This window comes from Chiloscyllium punctatum, chromosome 11 (assembly GCF_047496795.1).
Source record: "Chiloscyllium punctatum isolate Juve2018m chromosome 11, sChiPun1.3, whole genome shotgun sequence".
NCBI classification, from domain to species: domain Eukaryota; kingdom Metazoa; phylum Chordata; class Chondrichthyes; order Orectolobiformes; family Hemiscylliidae; genus Chiloscyllium; species Chiloscyllium punctatum.
In genome coordinates, this window is record NC_092749.1 from 53,232,406 (window position 1) to 53,255,161 (window position 22,756).

The following is a 22,756-nucleotide window of genomic DNA, read 5'->3' on the forward strand; positions in this document are numbered from 1 at the left end:
TCTGTTATCATGCATGCTTGGTTAGTCTCCCACATTCTACCTCAATTAACTTTATCATATACAACCCTATTGCCTGTGAATTAATTCACAGAAAATCCTGTTCCCTGATCCTTCCTACGCTAAACTCCAGTCAACGTCTGATTTTAGATTTGCCATACTTGGTTTCAGATCTTTTCTTGAACTTACCTCTCCCAATATCTGTAATCTCCTTGATCCTTGCAACTCTCAATGATATCTATACCACTCTGATCTCATTTATTGTGTTTCCCTAGTTTAATTGCTTCACCATTGGTGGTCATGCTTACATTTGTCCAGGCCTCTAGCTTTGTAATACCCTCTTTATACCTTTTCTTCTACCACATTTCTTCCTTTTAGATACTCATTGAAACCAAGCTTGTTTCAGCTTTTGATCACCTGACCGAATATCTCCAAATGTGGCTCCATGTTTTGGTGTCACTCTTTGGCTTTGTTTGACGATACGCCTACAAAGTGCCTTGGGATGCTTCATTACATTAAAGCCACTATATACTTTTAAATTGTTGCTGTTGTAAGTACAAATAAAAACACAGGCTGTATTTTCTAATATTATTGCTGTTTGCATGGATTGCCCTTGTGACAACTAATGGGCATTTTATTTTATTCCAATAAACTTCAGAAAAAGTGTCACGTTTTTGACCACTGGTCAGTTGGATTTTTCACAAGTAATTTAAACTATATTTTGTTATTCCTTTAGATGACTAAAACACGGTCTCAGAATAATGGGTAGGCCACTTAAGACTGAGATGAGGCAGTCTTTTTTTGACTCAAGAGGGTAACAAAGTTTTGGAATTCAATGCCCCAGAGAGCTGTAGAAGCTTAATCATTGAATGCATTCAAGACAGAAATTGATTTCTGCATATGAATGACTTTGAGAGTTAGGGGGATAATGAGGAAAATGGCAAAGAGTTAAAAGATCAGCCATGAGGTGTTTAAATTGCGGAGCAGTTTAACAGGCCAAATGACCTACCCTGTTTGTAAAAGTTTACTAGAAGGCAGTTCATTTAATTGTTCAATATAATTGACAATAGTAGAGGTTTATTGTAATAGCAATATATAGAATTTGTATTTGTGCACTCAAATTTTACAGCTGAATTTTATTGGCACTATTGCAACTTTGGTTATCATTGTCATTTGTCACCTGATGGTTGAATTTTCATGAGAACAATGATTGTTGCTTATTGTGTTTCAACAACATTCTGCCTATACTGTTATGCAACAAAACCAACAAGCCTTCAAATTGGTCAATTTGCTAGTTAAAATTTCCTTCTGATTTTACTCCCAGGTATAGATTGGAACATTTACCATATATCATCCTGGCTGTCTTCAGTTCACCAGTTCAGGGAAACAAAATGAGATTAAGTATCAGTATTTAGTCTGACCCCCGAATAGCAAATATTATTCATGTAATCTTACCAAGAAAACAAAGACATTTTGTCAAAGTTTTTGCCTTGTTCTCATCAGGACATTTGCAAGAAATCAGTGTAAAGGCAACTGCACTTTATATTATGAGAGCAAAGTGTGCTGATTGGCTGGCAAGTGAATTCTGGTCAGTAAAGGGTCCAGGTGCACGTTTTTTTTTGTGAGAGCATTATGTTAGTTTATTATTGTCTATAAAACTCTCACACCATTAGCTCCCCATATTCATGAAACCAAATCTAACCTCCTTTATCCTTAATTAATATATCCATCACTTATTCCCATGTTCCATTAGGTCTCAACCATCCTTTCAAACCTTCTTAGATAACAATACTGATCAAGTTTCATTTCTTTTCGTTGAATGAACTAAGGAATAATTGTCGCCCTTTTTTAAAATTAGAACAGGTGTAATGTGCATACATGTTCTTGTTTGCAAATAATAGGATCATATGTATTCATGTTGGTGGCTTAAATGACGTGCAAATGTGTCACTCTGCATGCCAAATTGGTGATTTTAAATTGGATGTTAATGTAATTCCTAGTATGTTCAGGATTATTTAGCAGAGGTCATACAATTGTGGAATTATCTTTAAAGTGAGTTGCTGTGCCTTGAGTTTGGCAGGAACAGGCAGGCTACATACATTCAGCATGAAAAAGATGATTGAACATGTTGTTTATATGATCTGCCAGTCATTGAGGTGTATGGCTTATGTAACTAGCATCACACTGGCACTGGAATACAGAAATCCTATCACTCATCTACGAGATGGCAACATCCTAGCAAACACCTCTCGTGTTGCTATTGCATTGTAACAGCATGAAACAACTAGCTTCACCTACTACTATTTATTGCGCAAACTCAGAATCACCCTAAGATTGCCAATTTCTGTCCTGTAGAGTGCCCGGTGTACCGCAGATTATGCTGGAAAAATAAAGTATCTGAAAAATATGCGCAACAGATGAAGTCAGCTGTTTCATGCTGCAGCTTTACATACAATATAAGATGTTGTTCCTCTTTACAGTAGTTTCTTGCGAATGTCCTGACGAATACAAAACAAAGGCTTTGTCAAAATGTGGCGTTTTTTTCAGCAATACTCAAGTTCTGTGCTATCAAACAAATAGTTATATTCTTTCAATGCATACTTACTATCAGCCTGAACTTCCACATATAAGTGAATGGAAATATAGCCTTTTATACTAAGGTGCACTTCATTTGAACTCAGCTAATTCATATAATTTTTACTGATTTAGATGAGATGAAGCTATATATCGCATGTCCTTTATGTGATATGACCAACCTGACACCTGTATTGAAAGTGCCACTTGATATTCCAAAAAAGATCCATGATCAAAAGCACCGTGTTGAAATACTAGCCTTTGTATCAACTAGCATTTAAAAATCTATTCGCAGTTGCCTGGCTTATTTCAGTCAGAATAATCCATTTACCTGATTGTAAAGTGTTGGGACTATTTAATTGCAAGTCCTGCACCTTGTTCTTGTTGCAGATTTTATACATCCTCTCTCCTTTGTATTCTTCAATTGTAAATCAATGACAGAACTTTCCAGTGAAGTCAGAATTGGGAGGGAAAGTAGTCAACAGTGTGAGAACTTTTTTTGGTACACTGTATAACTTGCAATATTTTATATAGGTATCAGGTCAGGAGCAAAGCCACAGGGGCCAGAGAGCTCTGCCAAAGCCACTTTGGCCCCCAAGTCTTGGAATTTCACCAGCCTGTCAATATGAAACATTGAAATGTCAACAAATGCTAAAAGACACAGGTATGATTTCTAATTTTTTTTGTAAATGTTAAATTGCCATTGAGAGGTATGATAATAAGCCCATCAGTATTTTTGATATTTTGTGCGATGAGATGCCTCTTTTAAATGGTTTTCATAGGAATTTTGGTTTTATCATTGACTTTACAGTAGTTTAAGAAATTTGCTGCCACACTTAGCCAATTTGTTATGCATTAGCACGGTTCTTGACTCCAATAACATTTCCTATGTAATTTAAATGCTGTGTAATTTAGATGCTGTGGACAGTTCAGAAGAATTAAAGGATGCCACAAGTCGGAAGAATTTTCATTTGGATGAAAAGTAAGTTAATTCAAGAAATTAGAATTAATCAGTGTTGAATATTTTCACATGAAACCCATTATTCAACATTTTATTAACATTCAATCTACTTAATGTAATACCAGCAAGAAAACTTACTCTGTATTTCAGAATATTTTTTTTAACTGTGTCCACGCTGATTTTAAAATCAGATTTGAAAATAAATTGTTTTTGATGCTGATTTTAAAGGAGGGTCAGGCGCAGTGCAAATGAGTTCTGAAGCAGGCTGCACTCTTAGCCTGAGAATGTGAGGCTATGGTGTTTCTAACGGCCCAGGCATCATTGGCATTACCTGAGGAGAGGTACCTATTCACAGTGTCAAATAACATTGAAATAAGGACAGGAAGTTTTAGTTTCATGTAAGTAGAGTCAAGGGGCAAGAGTTCTAGTTTCTTGTACAAGTTGGGTTTGGGAGGATGTGAGGGAGTTAGGAAAGCAACTGGAAAAGGAAAGGGATCAAGAATAGGAAGGTGGGGATCTTTGAGGGAGATTTCTCTTGGTTGACAAGGCTGAAGTGATTGATTGTCTCATTGATCTCTTCAGACTTTCCTATAGGTGAATATTAAGTAAACAATGTTTAATGCTACAGTTATCAATGGGGAAACAAGAACTGGGTTATCTTTGTCTGGGCTGTTTACGATTAATGTACTGCCCTTTAAGAAATCAGACAATTGAAACCAACAATGCGTTCTTTTGATTTTCGCAGGACTCCCTCCGCCATCCAACACAACTTCCGGCTAATGTCTGTGTACTCCCATTATGTAACAGACAGTGGTAAAGCTGAAGTCACCACCTGTCATTCCAGATCTGCTGTCACTGTGGATTATATTTTTTATTCAGCAACAAAACACAATGCCTCTGCAAATTCAGGTAACTGAAACCAGCAACTAAAGTAAATATTTTCCAAAATCTGTTACAAAGCTACATGAAAAAGAAGCAAACAAATATCTGTGTTAACTTAAGTTGGTAATAGAGCTGAGATCTCTTAAATTGAATTGGTTTAATTTGTTTGTTGCAAATGTCTTCCCAAAGGAAAGGAGCAGAGAATCAGCTAATTCTGCTTAAAGAAACATTGTGCACAAGAAGTGTTTTTTTCATAGCCCTTTCTTTTAATAACTATCATATTACCACAAATTAAACAGTAACATCAAGCATTGACCTGAGGACACTAATGGCGTAATGAAACTATCCCTACCTCTGAACCAGGAAGTCAAGGTTCAAGTCCTACCTCCTTTAAAATTGTGTAAGAACATCTCTGAGCAGATTGATTAGAAAATATTTAAATCCTTATTAGCCAAGAACATATACTTGAAAGACTGCAGATCAATGGGAACATTTATATGCAAAAGTATTGTCCATATTTCCCTTTAAGGGATTAGCTTAAATATATTTATGATAAAAGAATATTGTTTTAATGTCACTTGCAGAACCTTATTTTCAGTTGTTAGGTTTATGATTATAACTCATGTTTCCACTTTCACGATGGAAACTGCCTATGATTTCAGGCGAAAATGGGTACTGCAGATGCTGGAGATTAGATCAAGATTAGAGTGGTGCTGGAAACATTGATTTTCCTGCTCCTCGGATGCTGCCTGACCTGCTTTGCTTTTCCAGCACCACACTAAGCTTGACTGCCTATGATTCAGTCTAGGTACCTTTGTTAACAATTTGGAGGAGTAGTATGGTATTTAATAGAAAATAGTACAGAGTAATGTGAATCTACATAGCATCTTTTGATTTGAAAATATCACAAAACAGATTAATTTAACAAAAATGAGCACTAACCATAGTTATGAGAAGATCCTAGTTAAACAGGTAGAATTCTTTTTGAAGAGCAGAAGGATTTGAGGAAAATTCAGCAGAAGGTAGACCCTAAGCAGCTAAAGACATGGTTGCCAAGAAGTGGAACAAGGGGAAGGGGGGATGGACATCAGGTCAGGGTCAGTATAGCAGAAAGTTTGGGGTGGGGGCATTGTAGGCAGAGACAGGATGGAGCAGGCCATGAGGTGATTTAAGTATGATAATTTTAAATTTCATATGATAGGCTAGAAATCAGTGTAAATCAGCAAATATGTGGATGATAATTGAACAAGAAAATGTGAGAGAGCATATAGATACCTGAGTTTTAAATGATATTTACAATTCATGGAGGATTGTGGCAGGAGAACCAGGAGAGCAGTTGTGCCTGGAGGTGACAAAAGTAAAGATGGGATTTTCTATAGCAGGTAGGCTGAGATGAAGCTGAAGAAAAGCAGTGTTTCAGAGGTGATGGTGGGGTGAGCGATATGAGAGTGGAGGTGAGGCCTCTGGTTGAGCAGAATACATTACAAAACATAATAGTTTGATTTTTCTTTCATGGTTTATGAACTTTACTGGCTAGATTATCACCTACTGCCCATAAACCGCTGCAGCGTTGCCCTTTTTGCTTTGGAGGAAGTGGAATTGGTGACAAAGATAGGAGTTTATGCGAGGGGCTGTGACAACAACTTTGGTGGTTCCATTCCTTAGCTAGGGCTTGATATCAGACAAACAGTTTGTGCACAAGTAGTCTTCAGGGCCAGGACAAAAATAGGGAAATGGACCTGACTGTCATCAGTGTTCAAATGGAAGTTAGCCCCATGCCAATGAATGGTGTTGGTAAGAGCAACATGTAGATGAAGAAATGGGAAATAGCCGTGGTTGAATCCTTGGAGGACTCCACGGCTAAGGATGGGGGAATATCTTGCTGGTGATGGTGTGACTGTGATCAGATTTAAGAAGAATGGAACCGAATAAAAACAATATCATTAACCGTGGTATTGGAAAGGCACAGCCATTCCGGCAGCATCCAAGGAGAAGGAGAGTCCACGTTTCAAGCATAAGCTCATTCCTGATGAAGAGCTTATGCTCAAAACGTCAAGTCTCCTGCTCCCTGGATGCTGCCTGACCTGCTGTGCTATTCCAGCACCACACCTTTTGACTCTGATCTCTAGCATCTGCAGTCCTCACTTTCTCCCAGTATCATTCAGCTCTGATATTGTGGAAGTATTGGTTGAGAATAATGTGGTTAATTCAAAACTTAGAAGGAGCAAGAGGAGAGATAATGCACAACAGTTATAATCATAGAAACACAGTGGTTAAGTGATTAGCTCTGCTGCCTCACAGTGCTAGGGACCTGGGTTCGATTCCAGTCTCGGGCGACTGTCTGTGTGGAGTTTGCACATTCTCCCTGGGTCTGAGTGGGTTTCCCCCGGGTGCTCCGGTTTCCGCCCACAATCTAAAGATGTGCAGGTTAGGTGAATTGGTCATACTAAATTGCCCATTGTGTTCAGGGATGTAGGTTAGGCACATTAGGATGATAGGGTAGGGGAATGGGTCTGGGTGGATTACTCTCTGGAGGTTTGGTGTGGACTTGTTGGGCTGTAGGGCCTGTTTCCACATTATAGGGATTTTATGAAGATGACATTTGTCAGTTTGATTAAGGCAATTGCAGTGCTAGTTCAAGGATGAAAATCTGATCAGTAAGATTAAACATATTGCAGGAAATTTCAAATGATGGTCCCAGAAAACAAGTAAATCAGCATTGGATGATAAGTGAACAAAACAATGTGAGAGAGTGTATAGTTTTAGTAAAAAGAACGTGCTCAAAGGCAATGAGAGGAAAGGGAGCCTGAATATGTGGTGATATTTGACAATTTGCAAACAAGAAAACAGGAATCAGGGCTGAGTCTATTGAGGGATAGGATATTAGCTGTTTTTAAAGGAAGGGCACTGCATCTGAAGAGAGGTTTCAAGTCGTGGTGGCTCTGTGGTTAGGACTGCTGCCTCACAGTGCCATGGATCCAGGTCCGACACCACCCTCGTGTGACTGTTTGTTTGTCTGCGTGGGCGCTCCGGTTTCCTCTCACAGTCCAAAGATGCGTAGGTTAGGTGGATTGACCATGCTAAATTGTTCTGTAATGTCCAGGGATGAGCAGACTAGGTGGATTAGCCATGGGAAATGCAGGGTTACAAGGATAGGATAGGGGCTGGGTCTCAATGGGATGCTGTTTGGAAATGTCAGGACTTGATGGTCTGAATGGCCTGCTTCCACACTTATGGATTCTAAGATAACTGAGTGCATACTGTGAGAGTGGGGCTTTTTCATGTCATTTTATAGTGGTAGCCTTCATTGTCACCTTTCTTTTATCCTTGTTTATAACCAATGGTTTATGTTTGGAGAAAAGTAACTGTTGCAGCAGCAGTTACATGAGCTCTCATGCTACACAGAAAATACTAGAGAAATTGAGTTTTAAAGAGACCCAAAAGTCTCACAATGGTGAGCTCAGAGGGAGCATGAGGGTGCTCAGAAAATAACTATTGAAAGGCACTGGGGGAAAGAATCTCAAAGGTGTTTAGTGGGCATGACAAATAAGGATCAAAGTTCTGAGAATATTCATCTGCCAACAGAAGATACAAGCATTGTCATTATTGTGGCCTAGTAGGCTAGCTTGCCATAGGTGGAGTGCTGCTCCTTCCAAACTTCCACCAAATGTTAAAGGTTTTTAAGGTAAACACAGTACTCCAATTTACCTGATTTCTACTGCAAGGTTAACAGAAAGCATGGACCAAGTTTGTGTACCTAATAAGAACTAATTAAAATGTTAAATCTGTCAAGCTCTCCCCCTCCTTTCGAAACACATGCACACAAACACGAAGAAAACTATCAGTGAAGGTAGAGAAAATCTGGGAGGTCAGTTCAGTAGTCATTGCTTCCTGATTGTGATGTTCAGATGATCCTCTGCAGCAAAACAGGCCCATGGTGTTCAGTTGTCCTTGGAAGCTTCCACTGATTTGTAAAAAGAACAAACTGACTGATTCACTTGGAAATGTCTTTGATTTATCAATTTAAGAGTCTTGTTTTACTGCAACTACTGCAGGAAAGGTAACTGGCTTTTCTTACTGCAGAAACAGGCAGCCTCCACTGGGGAAAACAATGGCAAACCTTCTGTCTTTCTTTCTCTATATACATGTGCTTTAGTAACTTGTTTCCAGTTCCAACCTTCTCAGTTAGAACCAATCAGCTTCAGTTGTAAACAACAACTTGGGCCCCTGATTGTCTGCACATTGCAGAAACCCATGGCTGCAACAAGCAGTTTGTAATACATAGTGAGTTTCTTACTGTGAAAATATGCAGCTATCCTGATAAATTCTTGTTTTTTTAAATATAGTTCTTTCTACTCGCCGTCCATATTTTACAAAGACACAAAAAAAGGTTCCTTATATCAGAAACATGGGATGATATATGTACCTGGGGCAGGTGGCTGATGCCATTGCTGGCCTGAAAATTGAAGCACTGCTATGTCATTGCAGTGATTGATTGGAAACCCATCAGAGTTACAAGGCCCATTTCCTAAAAAAATGCACAATCCTTCACTTTGGAAAAGAAACCTAGCTCTCAAGGAAGGGTGTGTTAAAAAACTTGCAGCATTTAATTATCGTTAAAGTTACTGTAGTGATCCAAAAGATAACTAATACTTAAATATAATTTTAATCTAGCACCTTCTAATCTTTTTATAGAAAGCTGTTAATGATTGATTGTACCTGGAAATCTCCAATCACTAATTTACAACTTGCATTTCCAATTGTTCTGTGAACACAAACTTCTACATTTTTAATTGTTGCAAAGTTGCTAAACCAGTAGTCCCTGATACCACTGAATTTTGAGGCATCCAAGTGCAGCATGGATGCTTCTCCCAGCCTCACAAAAAGAACGTTTTCTCTGCCTTCTTAAGATTTAACTCCAGGTTGGACTAAGAATAAATCTAAGCTTCCCCTCCCTCTCTTCATCGACAACAGTTGAGCATTCAAATTAGCTTCGACCACAAAAATAATTCTGGCAGCTCACTTAAGCCATCAGACAATTTGTACACCAGCAAGATGGGCTGCATAATTAAAAGTGAGTCTCATTAACTGCCCAACAATAAAATGGCACTGAAATTTCAGAATAAGTTTTTCCATGTCTGCATTCTCCTTTTCTCGGATATCATGGAAGCCATGGCTCTTGTCATCAATAAGGGAAGAAATGTTGGTGGACCTGCCGTATTGCCAAAATCTCAATAAAACATTTTCATGGGGGATTTTGTTTTTCAAATGTCCAATACGGTTTTGAAAATTGTATTATTTACATAATTCAGTTGCTGATTCTCTTGTAGTATTGTCTTTATCTGGAAATGTCCCTGGAAATCTAAAAGGCTGTAATTCTGTTTTATTATTTCTTTAGGAGGAGGTCCCCATGATGGTTCCTTGCAGCTTCTTGGAAAACTCGCTCTGCTTACTGAACAAGATCTATGGACTGTAAATAGATTGCCTAATGAAAACAGCTCATCTGATCACCTCCCTTTGTTAGCAAAATTTAAACTTTGACATGATAAAAGCTGCCTGATGATTTCTTCCTTTTGCACCTATTCAGTATCTGATCCAAAATTATACATTGTGGGGTAAAACAAATTGTGTATCATTTTTCACTTTTGATAAATTTCTGTCTGAAAACTGGAAATAAGTATTTTTGATCTTTTATAAACACTTGTGTAATAATGCTGTACAAATTTTACTGTTGTTGAGTACGATGAGAACAAGTGCAAAGGCATAATTCACAATACTAGAGGAATACCTGTCATTGTGCCAAAAAATAGGAAGAGTACATTATTCAATTTATTATTGTTAATGTTAAAATATTGCCAGACTCTTTTAGTGTTTGGCAAGAGCAAAGAAAGAGTTGCTTGGTTTGGCACTAGACAGTGAGCACAGTGAAGAGAAAATACCAAGGAGATGGGATTCAGCTGGCAAATGGGATGTAGGTCAAAACCTTTTACAGGTTGCAGTTGGAAGCAGGAACTTTGTGGAACCAGACACAAATTTGGATGATGGAATGGATAGGACAGTAAGTGGAACAGGGATAATGTGAATGAGACTGAGTAAGATGAATGGAGACAGTGAGTTGCCTTACCATCTCATCATTCTGTATCATGAATCTCTTCTTTCATCACTGCCCCCACCCCCATTTAACTATCCCTTTCAAAAAATACTTTGGAAAAAATATTGTCATCTATTAGCATAAAACCTGAAAGACTAAAGAAGTCTATGTACTTCTCTCCAATTAAGTCAATGATGAGAAGAATCATTTTCAGGTGTAACCTTAGCTGGGTAGTAGTATTTGAGGCAGTGGGTCAGATAGTCATGGGGTTTAAGTCCCAGTGTGGAGATTCAAAGATTCATTGCCTGACTAAGAGAGTGCTACATATTTGGAAGTGCTATCTTTTGGAGGAGATACTAAACAGAGGCCCTGTATGTTGTCGGTTAGGTGGATATATCCCACAGAACTGTTTGAAGATCAGTATCCATGTCGGTAATTTATACCACATTTAACACAAGACAGTCTGGTCCTGTGTGGAATTGATGCATAAAAATTGGCTACCATGTTTTGTACATTAAAACATTGGTTACACTCTTGTTTTATTTATGTTTTAATTGTATTTCAGAAACTGTAAAATGCTTTGTGACATGCTGACATGATGAAAGCACTATACATCATGTTTCTATATATTGAGAGATTATAATAGAGTCTCTGTTTATGCATTGGATCTGGGAGTAAAACATGCAGGAGGCCAGTGCTGAATCACTCACTTTAGGGCACTCTCAGCTAATTTGGTGTATACCAGAATAGCTGACTTGAATCAGAGAATCAAAGTTTCAGTTGAACTATTATCATAGTCCCAGCTCCCCTGGGCTGAAGACAGGAAAAAGCTGCTCATTGACACAGTGATGGGTCCATAGTAAAAGTGCAGCAGGACACATGTGCACCACAGCACTTATTATTTTTCCAAGCTCTGGAACAAACATTATTTTCAGACTTGATTTTCTGAAGATAATAAGCGGGCCGAACATGTTTTTCTTATTAATAGTATTAAAAATACATCCCCTGATAAAGTTATCAATGGGTGTTGGCAGATCTCTAGACCAGAGAACTGTACATGAACAATTGACCATTTGAGCTTGAGATCAAAAGTGATTTTTATTCCATTATCACAAATATAACTGAGATTAGGCAACCAAAATGTCTGCTTGTTTGCAAAATTTTCTGGCTGCGTGATAATGATCATGAGTTTAAAAACTCAGTCCTTCTTTCATTAATTCAGCTTTAATCACAAAAACATCTTTTGTACAAAAGATATTATTTTTCTTCAATATCCTTACTTCAAAAACATGCTAAGCATACATTTGAAATATTCCGATTTTCTTGCGATTTAGCTACCTTCCTAAATTTTTGAATTCTGTAAAATATTATTCACGCTTCTGTGGCCATGAGAGAGACTCCAGGGTGGGATATTGCCTCCCAAGTGCCAAGGTCATGGATGTCTCTGAGGGAGTAAAGGGCATCCTGAAACTGGAGAATAATCAGATAGAGGTCATTGTCCATATTGGCATAAATTACATAGGTTGCACCTGAACTGGAGAGGCACCAATATCCTGGCAGGGAGGTTTGATAATGCCACTCAGGATGGTTTAAACTCGTGTGGCAAGGGGTGGGAACTAGAGCAACAAGTCAGTAAGTATAGAGATTAGGGAAGAGCTTGAGACCAAAGCAAATATAGCTAAGAGGAAGAGCAGTCAAGGAGAGGCCGGAACTGGAAGCTTGGACTGTATTTGCTTCGATGCAAAAAGTATAACAGGTAAGATGGATAAACCTAGAATCTGATTTAATACATGCAGTTATGATGTTGCTATCATAGCAACATAATTGAAAGAGAGACAGGATTGGCAGCTTAATGTTCCGGGATATTGATGTTTCAAGACAAGACAGAGGAGGAAGCAAAAGAGTTAGGGGAGTTGCATTACTGGTTAGGGAGCATAACACAGCTACGTTGAGGGAGGACACCCTGAAGGGATCTTGCAGTGAGGCTTTATGGGTAGAGATCAGGAGTAGGAAGGGTGCAATCAGAATTCTCGGATTGTACTACAGACTTCCCAGCTGCCAACAGGAGATACTAGACGAATATGTAGTCAGATTCTGGAAAGATGTGAAAATAACAGGGTTATTGAGGTAGTGCTTTTAACTTTCCTCATATTGACTGGGACCCCCTTAGCGTCAGGGATTTGGATGGGGAGCAATTTGTTAGGTTTGTCCAGGAGGGATTTTTGAAATAGTATGTGATCAGGGCGCCTGATGTTGGGGACAAGACTGGCCAGGTGATCAATGTTTCAGTGGAGGAGCATTTTAGGAATACTGACCATAATTCTGTAAGTCTTCAGATATTTATGGACAAGGACAAGAATAGACAAGAAGGTGTTAAGTTGGGGGAAGGCCAGCTATAACCAAATTAGACAAGAATTGGAGAATGTGGATTGGAAGCGGCTGTTGGAGAGTAAATCCACATCTGATGTGGGAGTCTTTAAAAGACCAGTTGATTAGAATGCAGGACAGGCATGTTCCTGTAAAAATGAAAGGCAAGAATAGCAGGATTTGGGAACCTTGGATAGCAGGGGAAATTATCAGCTTGGTCAAAAAATAAAATACAAGATATAGGCTATTAAAAACAGAAGAAATCCTTCAAGAGTATAGAGGAAGTAGGAGTGAGCTCAGATGGGGAGTTAGGAGGGCTGAAAGGGCCTATGAAATGTTCTTGGCCAGCAGGGTAAAGAAGAATCTCAAGGCGTTTTTATATATATATAGGAGCAAGAGGATGGCTGGAGAAAGAGTAGTCCCACTCAAGCATAAAGGAGGGAAATTGTGTGTGGGACTAGAGGAAATGGGTGAGATCCTCAGTGAGTACCTTACATTGGTATTTACCAAAAGGAGAGAGGTGTGAAGGATGTTGAGGTTAGGGAAAGGTGTGTGAACACTCTTAGGCAGGTCAACATAATGAAGGAAGAAGGTGAGGACAGTGCTGGAGAGAGCGAGAGAACCTGCACAGTTACTGCCTTTGTTGTTTTTGAATTCATGTGTCGCTGGACATCGGAGTGCATCTTGGAAACAGTGAACTTCACAACTCATCTTGGAGGAACCGGTTTGGGCAAAGTTCACAACACAGAATCAGATAAGTTAGTTGTTGTTTTAAGTCTATCCAAGAGAAAGGTTGCATTAGTGAGTACAGTGGGTTCTTTCTCATTATATGTTTTTGGAGATAAGTCTCCTGATTAAACTTAAAATATAAGCCACAGCTATTAATTTAACCTGGTGCAGTGTTTTGTAGAGGAATAAGACGGTGTTATTTTCTGGGTCTGTAGATTGTGAAGGAGCAAAAATGGCCTTTGCAGTGATATGTACTTCTTTTGTCAGATGTGGGAGTTTAAAGAGAGTTTAAGGGTTACTAAGGATTATATCTGCCATAAATGCTGTTGGATGTGAATCTTATCAAATCGAATGGATTGGTTGGAGAGACAGGTAGATGTGATGAGGAATTTGCAACAGTATGTGATGGATGGCAGTTATAGGAAGGGGGGGAAGTCTCAGATACAGTCACATAGATGGGCTAACTCCAGGAAGGGTAAGAGAGGTAGGCACCCAGGGCAGGAGTCTTTTGTGGATATAGCCATTTCAAACAGTTTTGCTGTTTTGGAAAATGTAGGGGGTGATGGATTCTCAGGGGAACGTAGCACGAACAACCAAGTTTCTGGTATTGAGACTGGCTCTAATGCAACGAGGGGTACATCAGCTTCCAAGAGATCAATTGTGTTAGGGGATTCTGTAGTCCGAATACAGACAGACATTTCTGTGGCCAGCAGAGAAAAAGCAGAATGGTATGTTGTTTCCCTGGTGCCAGGATCAAGGATGTCTCAGAGAATGTTCTCACGGGGAAGAGGGGCCAGCAGGAGGTTTACCAGGATGTTGCCTGGTCTGGAGGATTTTAGTTATGAGGAGAGGTTGAATAAACTCATTGTTTTTACCGGAAAGATGGAGGCTGAGGGGCGACATGATGGAGATCTACAAAATTATGAGAGGCTTAGATAGGATGGATAATTAGGGGCTTTTTTCAGGGTGGAAAGGTCAACTACAAGGAAGCAACCTTAAGGTGAGAGGGGCAAAGTTTAGGGGAGAAGCATGGGGAAAATGTTTCACCCAGAAGGTGGTGGGTGCGGGGGAAACAATTGATAAACACATGAATGGGAGGTGAACAGGGGCATAGAAACCACGTATATAATGGGTCTAAATAAGGAGGGAACATCTCTGGGATGTATGCACCAAACAAATGCATTGCCCTGCGGCTAACCATTTCAAATCCCTCCCACTCCATCGAGGACGTGCAAGTCCTGGGCCACCTCCACCACCAAATCCAAGTCTGGAGGAAGAATGCCTCATCTGCCTTGGGGCCCTCCAACCACACGGCATCAACGTTGACTTCACCAGTTTCCTCATCTCCCCTCCCCATACCTCATTCTAGATCCAACCCTCCAACTTGGCATCGTCCTCTTGAACTGTCCTACCTGTCCATCTTCCTTCTCATCTATTCGCTGCACCCTGTCCTCCGACCTATCACCGTCATCCCCACCTGTATCTATCTGTGCCTTCCCAACTACCTTCCCCCTATCTTCACCCTCATCTTTATATTTATCTCTCACTCTCCCCGCCCCCGCCCCGGCAACATTCCTGATGAGGCGCATATACTCAAACCGTCGATTTTCATGCTCCCTGGATGCTGCCTGACCAGCTGTGCTTTTCCAGCACCACACCCTTTGGCCCATATAGCTATAGATATTGCTACCAGAAGGCAAGGTGAAAGAAGTTGAGACAGACAAGTGGAGAGGAATCAAAAGAACACAGATATCACTGAGGATTATTGGACTGCAGGAAGAGTTAACAACATGGATAAACTTAAACATGTGTAAGAATTTTAAAATCATGGAGTTCCAGGAGAGGCTCTGTGACGTTCAGGGAGCAAAAGGGGGAATGGGTTTCCAGGACAGGGAGCAAATTGGGACATTGGTAGCAGAGCTTTGCATGAACTCCAGTTTGTAGCAGGTACAAGATAGAGAAAGGCGGCATAAAAATAGTTAAAGCTGGAGATAGCAAAAGCATGGAGTTTATTATTGACTTTTTATTTAAAATATTTTTTTTTCAAAATTCAACTATTACCATGTACCTTCTCCAGATAAGACTTTCTTTAAGCATTCAGCAGCTCCAACTAAAATTGAAGTGCAATAGTCTACATTTAGTAGAATTGTCTTCAGAATTATTAAGATCTACCTGCAATATGGTCCAGATGTCTGAATGTGTAAATGAACTATTTACACATTTTTTTGGTGCTCAGACAGGCTGAGGCAGGGATAGGCCACACCAGTGAAAGAACACAGTCTTAGTGCTGGAGATTTATAGGATTGGAATTTCAGCTCAGGGTCAAATAGGATGTCAAGGTTGCTGGTTATGTTTGAGACAGTCGCCAGGAAGGGAGTTGAAGTTGATAGTTAGATAACAAGAGTTTGAAGGATAGGCTGAAAACAATAGCTTCAAGCCTTCTCATATTGATAATCTAACAACACTGAAATTGTGGACAATCAAGTGATGTGGTGATAAATTTCCTCAAAGCTTTTTTTTGAGGGCACGTAGTAACTTAAAGGGACAGACTTAGAAGCAGCATGCGTGATGACTTTGCATGAATATTAGATTGACTACTGGTAAAACCAGTCACGATCTGAGGGAGCTGGATGTCATCACTGTGTATCTGCTGTATTTTCAGATGCTGTTGTTGCACAGCACATAAATGAGAATTAGAAGGCTTGCAGCAGAATATGATTTTATGAAGATTTTTAAAGGTAGGATGATAAAGAAATCTAAAAGAGTAAAATCAGTCAATCCATTGATGAGTGGAAAGGTGAAAGGATGAATGGGAGGCATGTAAACTATTTGAGAGGAATCTATCACCAAGATATTTATATAAATGATTTGGATGTGAACATAGGAGGTATAGTTAGAGAGTTTGCAGATGACACCAAAATTGGAAGTGTAGTGGACAGCGAAGAAGGTTACCTCAGAGTACAATGGAATCTTGATCAGATGGGCCAATGGGCAGATGGAGTTTAATTTAGATAAATGTGAGGTGCTGCATTTTAGAGAGGTAAATCAGGGCAGGACTTATAAACGTAATGGTAAAATCCTGGGGATGTTGCTGAACAAAGAGACATTGGAGTGCAGGTTCATAGTTCGTTAAAAGGATTCGCAGGTAGATAGAATGGTGAAGTGTGCTTTCCTTTATTGGTCAGAGCATCAAGTATAGGAGTTGGGAAGTCATGTTGCAACTGTACAGGACATTGGTTGGGCTACACTTGGAATATTGCAAGCACTTCTGGGCTCCCTCCTGTAGGAAGGATGTTGTGAAATTTGAAAGGGTTCAGGAAAGATTTACAAGGATGTTGCCAGGATTGGAAGCCTTGAGCTATAGGGAGAGGCTGAATAGGCTGGGACTGTTTTTACCTGGAGTGTTGGAGGCTGAGGGGTGACCTTACAGAGGTTTATAACACCAAGAGGGTATGGATAGGATAAATAGACAAGGTCTTTTCCCTGGAGTGGGGGAGTCTAGAGCTAGAGGGCATAGGTTCGGGGCAAGAGGGGGAAGATGGAAAAGGGACCTAAGGGGAAACTTTTCATGCAGAGGGTGTTACACGAATGGAATGAGCTGCCAGAGGAAGTGGTGGAGGCTGGTAAAATTATAGGGCATCTGTAAAGGCATCTAAATTGGTATATAAATCGGAAGGTTTCAGAGGGATATGGGCTAAGTGGGACTAGATTAGGTTAGGATATCTGGTCAGCATGGATGAGTTGGACCGATGGGTCTGTTTCTGTGCTGTACATCTCTATGATTCTATGACTCTTAAGACCAGTATGTAAAGAGAGACATGGAGCCACTAGTGACATTGAACAATAGTGACATCAATGACAACAAATGGGACTTAGTAGAGGATCTGAATCATGGAAATTTGGATATTTTGAAATTCATGCAATGGGGGACAAAATAGTCAAACTTGAATTAACAAAAGCATGTGAAAAGGTTTCAGTGTTAGGGGTACATTGTATTAGGGTTATGTCGACATTAGGAGTGGGCAATGTTGTACATATAGAAGTAACAGATTTAACCTGAGTACAGTTGTCCAAAAAAAAAGCAGGTATTTAACAAAGAGAATATTTGTAGGTGGTGTAAGCACTGGACCTTTGTTTTACAATATCTATATGTAAGTCAATAAAAAATTGAAGGGGAAATAGAAGCTAAAATATGTTTTCAATTGAGTATTCATATTGATGACATTAATTTCAGGTTTTAATGACTTTTATAGACTTTTTTGTCAAATATTATTCAAAAAATTGATTTCTAGTCATGTATGTTTTTTTTTTGGAATTGATTTATCTTGTCAAATTTCTTCATACTGAAAATAATTGACATCACATTGCATCATTGCACTTACCATTTGGACACGAAGGGAATTGAGGGATACAGTGAAAGTCTGGAAAAGTGTGAAGTACAAGTTCTGTCTGATTGTATGAATGAGCAGGTTTGATGGCCGTGATGACCTTGTCCTGCTCCTATTTCACATATTCTTATCATTAATTTCCATTTTTATATGTTTGCTTGGCTGTTATTAGTTTTGACAAATTAGTCAACTGTAGAACAATTGCATCTGAATCTATCCTGACCCACAGTTTTGTTGCTAATCCCAGGAGCATAGGCTTGTTGTAACATTCCTATGGATACATTGATTGAGCTGCACACATGTGAGCCAGGTATCAAATCTGGGACTTTCTTGGCCTGTATGGGTCAGTTTCTTGCTAGATTAAGATCACCATAGCATTAAAGGTGCATAAGTACACATGCAGCATCTTGTTTGCAATGTTATAGTGGAATTGGAATTAAACTGTTTGGTACATACTACAATGTTTTTCTTAAATTATTTGATTGATCTGTGGTGACATGGACTGATGCTGGAATCTGGTTGTATCGTAGATGTAGTTTGCTACTTGATATACCTCTTAGCATCAAACAGTCTCAATCTTTAAGGTAGTTGATGTTTTAATATTGGTCTGAAACTGGAACTATGGAGCAGTTACAAATCATGAAATTTTGTAGGCTATAACTTAATCTCTAGTTTTAGACTGACATAGCTATACCTGTTTAGATTAGATTAGATTAGATTACTTACAGTGTGGAAACAGGCCCTTCGGCCCAACAAGTCCACACCGACCCGCCGAATTCTTGAGTGTGTGTGGAGTACAAGCATTGATAAATGTTACTGAAACCTATGAGCATTCTCGTACATAGGGCTAACTAACATAGGGTTATTAAACACCAAAGTGTACATTTTAGATGAAAAGTCTACCTAATAAGATAGCTAACATAAAAAGCAACGCACAGAATTCACTTTCTGGTTATAACAGGATTTTTTTCCAGCAGTGGTCTGAATCTTCTGCCCAGCAGCAATGCTCCATACGTTACCACTATCACATAGAGCTTTTCCACAGTCAACGCTACTGTTCTGGAATCTTCTGATCCTGGCTGAAGAAGAAACACACATTGCAATGTCTCCCTTCTAACTCCAGCAAGTGGAGTGAAGTCAGGGGAACAAGATGACATGCCTTTTTTATGGCAGTAGCCGCTGAGATATTTAAATGTCTCATCCACAGGAGCTGGATGGGGGCTGTCAGGTTGGCAATGAGCCAGCTGGGAGTAGTTGGTTGATTGGGGAGTAGTTCGGCCTGGTCAGTGGGATTGTAGAGATAGTCAGGTGATTGAGAGGTGGCTGAGAAGTAAGTGACCAGGTCAGAGAGTGTTGGGTGATTGTGTGATAGTTGGTTAGGTTTGGAGTGGTGCAACAGGTAGTCACATGGTGGTGGGACAGGCAGGCAGTAGTTGAATGGTCAGCACAACTGATTGGGTCATTTGTAAAATTACCTAAGTGTTAGACCAGGTTTAAAAATGTCTAATATTTGTAGACTCATACAGCACAGAAACAGACCCTTCAATCCAACCAATCCATGCTAGCCATAATCCCAAATTTAGCTAGTCCCCTTTGCCTGCTCCTGGCTCATATCCCTCCAACCTTTCCTTTTCTTGTAATCATTCAACTATATTTAAACATTGTCATTGTATATGCATTGACCACTTCCTCTGGAAGCCCATTTCCACACCTGAACCACCTTCTGTATAAACACTTTGCCCCTTTTTAAAATCTTTCTCCTCCCTCCTTAAAATTATGCCCCCTGGCCTTGAAATTTCCCATCCTGTAGATCTGCCTCAAGTCTCCAAATTTAGCTCATGCAGAGCTGAAAATGTGTTGCTGGAAAAGTGCAGCAGGTCAGGCAGCATCCAAGGAGCAGGAGAATTGACGTTTCGGGCATGAGCCCTTCTTCAGGAATGAGGAAAATGTGCCAAGCAGGCTCAGATAAAAAGTAGGGAGGAGGGACTTGGGGGAGGGGCGTTGGAAATGTGATAGGTGGAAGGAGGTTAAGTTGAGGGTGAAAGGTGAGGGTGATAGGCCAGAGTGGGGATGGGGATGGAGAGGTCAGGAAGAAATTGCAGGTTAGGAAGGTGGTGCTGAGTTCGAGGGTTGGGACTGAGACAAGGTGGGGGGAGGAGAAATGAGGAAACTGGAGAAATCTGAGTTCATCCCTTGTGGTTGGAGGGTTCCTAGGCGGAAGATGAGGCACTCTCCCTCCAGCCGTCGTGATGTTATGGTCTGGCGATGGAGGAGTCGAAGGACCTGCATGGTCTTGGTGGAGTGGGAGGGGGAGTTGAAGTGTTGAGCCACGGGGTGGTTGGGTTAGTTGGTCCAGGTGTCCCAAAGGTGTTCTCTGAAACATTCTGGAAGTAGGCGGGGAGACAGGCTGCCTACTTGCAGAACATTTCAGAGAACACCTCTAGGACACCCGGACCAACTAACCCAACCACACCGTGGCTCAACACTTCAACTCCCCCTCCCACTCCACCAAGGCCATGCAGGTCCTTCGACTCCTCCATCGCCAGACCATAACATCACGACGGCTGGAGGAAGAGCGCCTCATCTTCCGCCTAGGAACCCTCCAACCACAAGGGATGAACTCAGTCCCAACCCTCGAACTCAGCACCACCTTCCTAACCTGCAATCTTCTTCCTGACCTCTCCATCCCCACCCCCACTCCGGCCTATCACCCTCACCTTATCACCCTCAATTTACCTCCTTCCACCTCTCGCATTTCCAACGCCCCTCCCCCAAGTCCCTCCTCCCTACCTTTTATCTTAGCCTGCTTGGCACACTTTCCTCATTCCTGAAGAAGGGCTCATGCCCGAAATTTCGATTCTCCTGCTCCTTGGATGCTGCCTGACCTGCTGCGCTTTTCCAGCAACACATTTTCAGCTCTCATCTCCAGCATCTGCAGTCCTCACTTTCTCCTTAGCTCATGCTATATAGGTGTCCATCGATGATCTGGGGACCAGAAGATTCAGAACAGTTATGTTATTGTCTACTCAAGTTAAGCTAGAGAGATACTTTGGTCAAATTGCTTATTGGCCTCCAGAGATGTATTTAAGCTTTTGTATTGTTGTGCAATACTAATTATTTTATATCAGCTGCACAAGAGGTTTTTACAAAAAATTAGACTCTGTGGAATTTGAGGTAACCTTCTGGTAATTGGGTGGAAGATAGGGAATAGATTAGGGATAAAATGGAACATTCCTTGATTAATGAATTATGACAACAAGTATTCCCAGTGACCAGTGCTATCATCTCAATATTATGATGTGTCCATTTGTACAAATATATGGATGAAGAGTGCTGTATTACATATCCAAGTAAAGTTAGGAGAAAATATGCTTTATAGATTCAGGCAGAACTTATAAAGAAATTATGAAACTGAGACAAGATATGGGAGACAAACACCATGTAGGGATATGTGAGGACATTTACTTGGACCCAAGGAAGTCAAATTAGGCAAGACATTCCAAGTTTTAAGGAATAGAATGATTGGATATCTATGTGCAAGTCACTGAAAGCACACAGCTACAAAAGCTTTTCAAAAAGGCTAATGAAAAGTTGATTGTTATGTCACAGGGATTGGAATTCAGAAGGTAGGAAGTAATGTTTCAGTAACTCAGAGCCTAACTAAGTATTGCTTCGAACTTAGCTCAGTTGGCTGGATGACTGGCTTGTGATGAAGAGTGATACTACTAGCATGGGTTATTCCTGCACCACTGAGCTTACCATGAAGGATTCTCCTTCTCAACTTCACTTAAGGCATCTTGACCTGCAGGTTAATCTACCAGCAGTTACCTCCCTCTGTCTGAAAGAGCAGTAAGACTATAATGACACCAAATATCAACAAAGATGTATTGGCCTCAAATTTTCTCACTACAATGGCTTATAAGATTACATTATGAGGGACTGGTTCTTGGTTTTGCTTAATATTTCTAGTTTAGATGGTTGATGGACGATCAAGGATATATTAAAAATTCAAATAGGGCAAATACAGGTATGCTGTTTCCTCTGGTGATGGAGTCCACATTAAACCAGAAGAAAGTTAGAGCTGGCCATTCAAAAAATAGAACCCTGGTTCACACAAGGTGTTGAAGAAATGTGGAATTATCTTCCACAAAGAGACTGCAGATGCTTGATAATTTACAAATTTTGTATTTGTAAATTTGTTATTAAGTGTGTCAAAAGGTTCGAAGGGTTGTTGGAGTTGAGATGCAATTAAGGTAAGGAATTATACGCTCCAGTGCTGAAAGGTTCATTCCTGTTTTTATGAACAGAATCTTCCCAGCCCCTGAACAACAGTTTGCTATTTTACCAGGTGGTGGAGAGAAACTATCTGGTGACAGTTTTGACCTGAAAGTCTGAATGGGCTCTGGGCTCTTGGCTCCAGCTCGCTGCTTGCTACTCCAGGCATGCACCATGGGCAGCAGTCACCATGTTGGCATCAGACAAGCATCAGCCTCATCACATTATGACACATCTCCAGCTCAGTCAGAATGCAGTTCACCTCTTCAATAGTGTACTTCAGAATGCATCAATACCTTTCATTGTAATGCTACTGCCAGGGTACTTAGTGTGTCAGCAGACACTCACTTAAAGCATTGAAGTAGGGCACACTTCTGGGCAGGTAGCTTATCTTTTGTATACTTTATCTTATTCAGAACTCACATGGTCACGGTATTCTGCCTTACTTTTCCTTCTAGCTTAGACACAAATCCAGGCAGTTTCTCATTGTTG

The 22,756-nt window shown here is 40.2% G+C and overlaps 1 protein-coding gene across 4 annotated transcripts in view; it reads left to right on the forward strand.

Annotated features, from left to right (window-relative positions):
- angel2 (angel homolog 2 (Drosophila)) overlaps positions 1–11,041 on the forward strand; it is a 51,228-nt gene extending 40,187 nt beyond the window's left edge. For all 4 annotated transcript variants that reach the window (XM_072580804.1, XM_072580805.1, XM_072580802.1 and 1 more), the window contains 4 exons: positions 3,106–3,235; positions 3,487–3,553; positions 4,278–4,441; positions 9,813–11,041. In XM_072580804.1, the coding sequence (XP_072436905.1) occupies positions 3,106–3,235; positions 3,487–3,553; positions 4,278–4,441; positions 9,813–9,955 (504 nt within the window). In that variant the 3' untranslated portion in view covers positions 9,956–11,041. The remainder of the gene's footprint in view (positions 1–3,105; positions 3,236–3,486; positions 3,554–4,277; positions 4,442–9,812) is intronic.
- Positions 11,042–22,756: the final 11,715 nt, after the last annotated feature.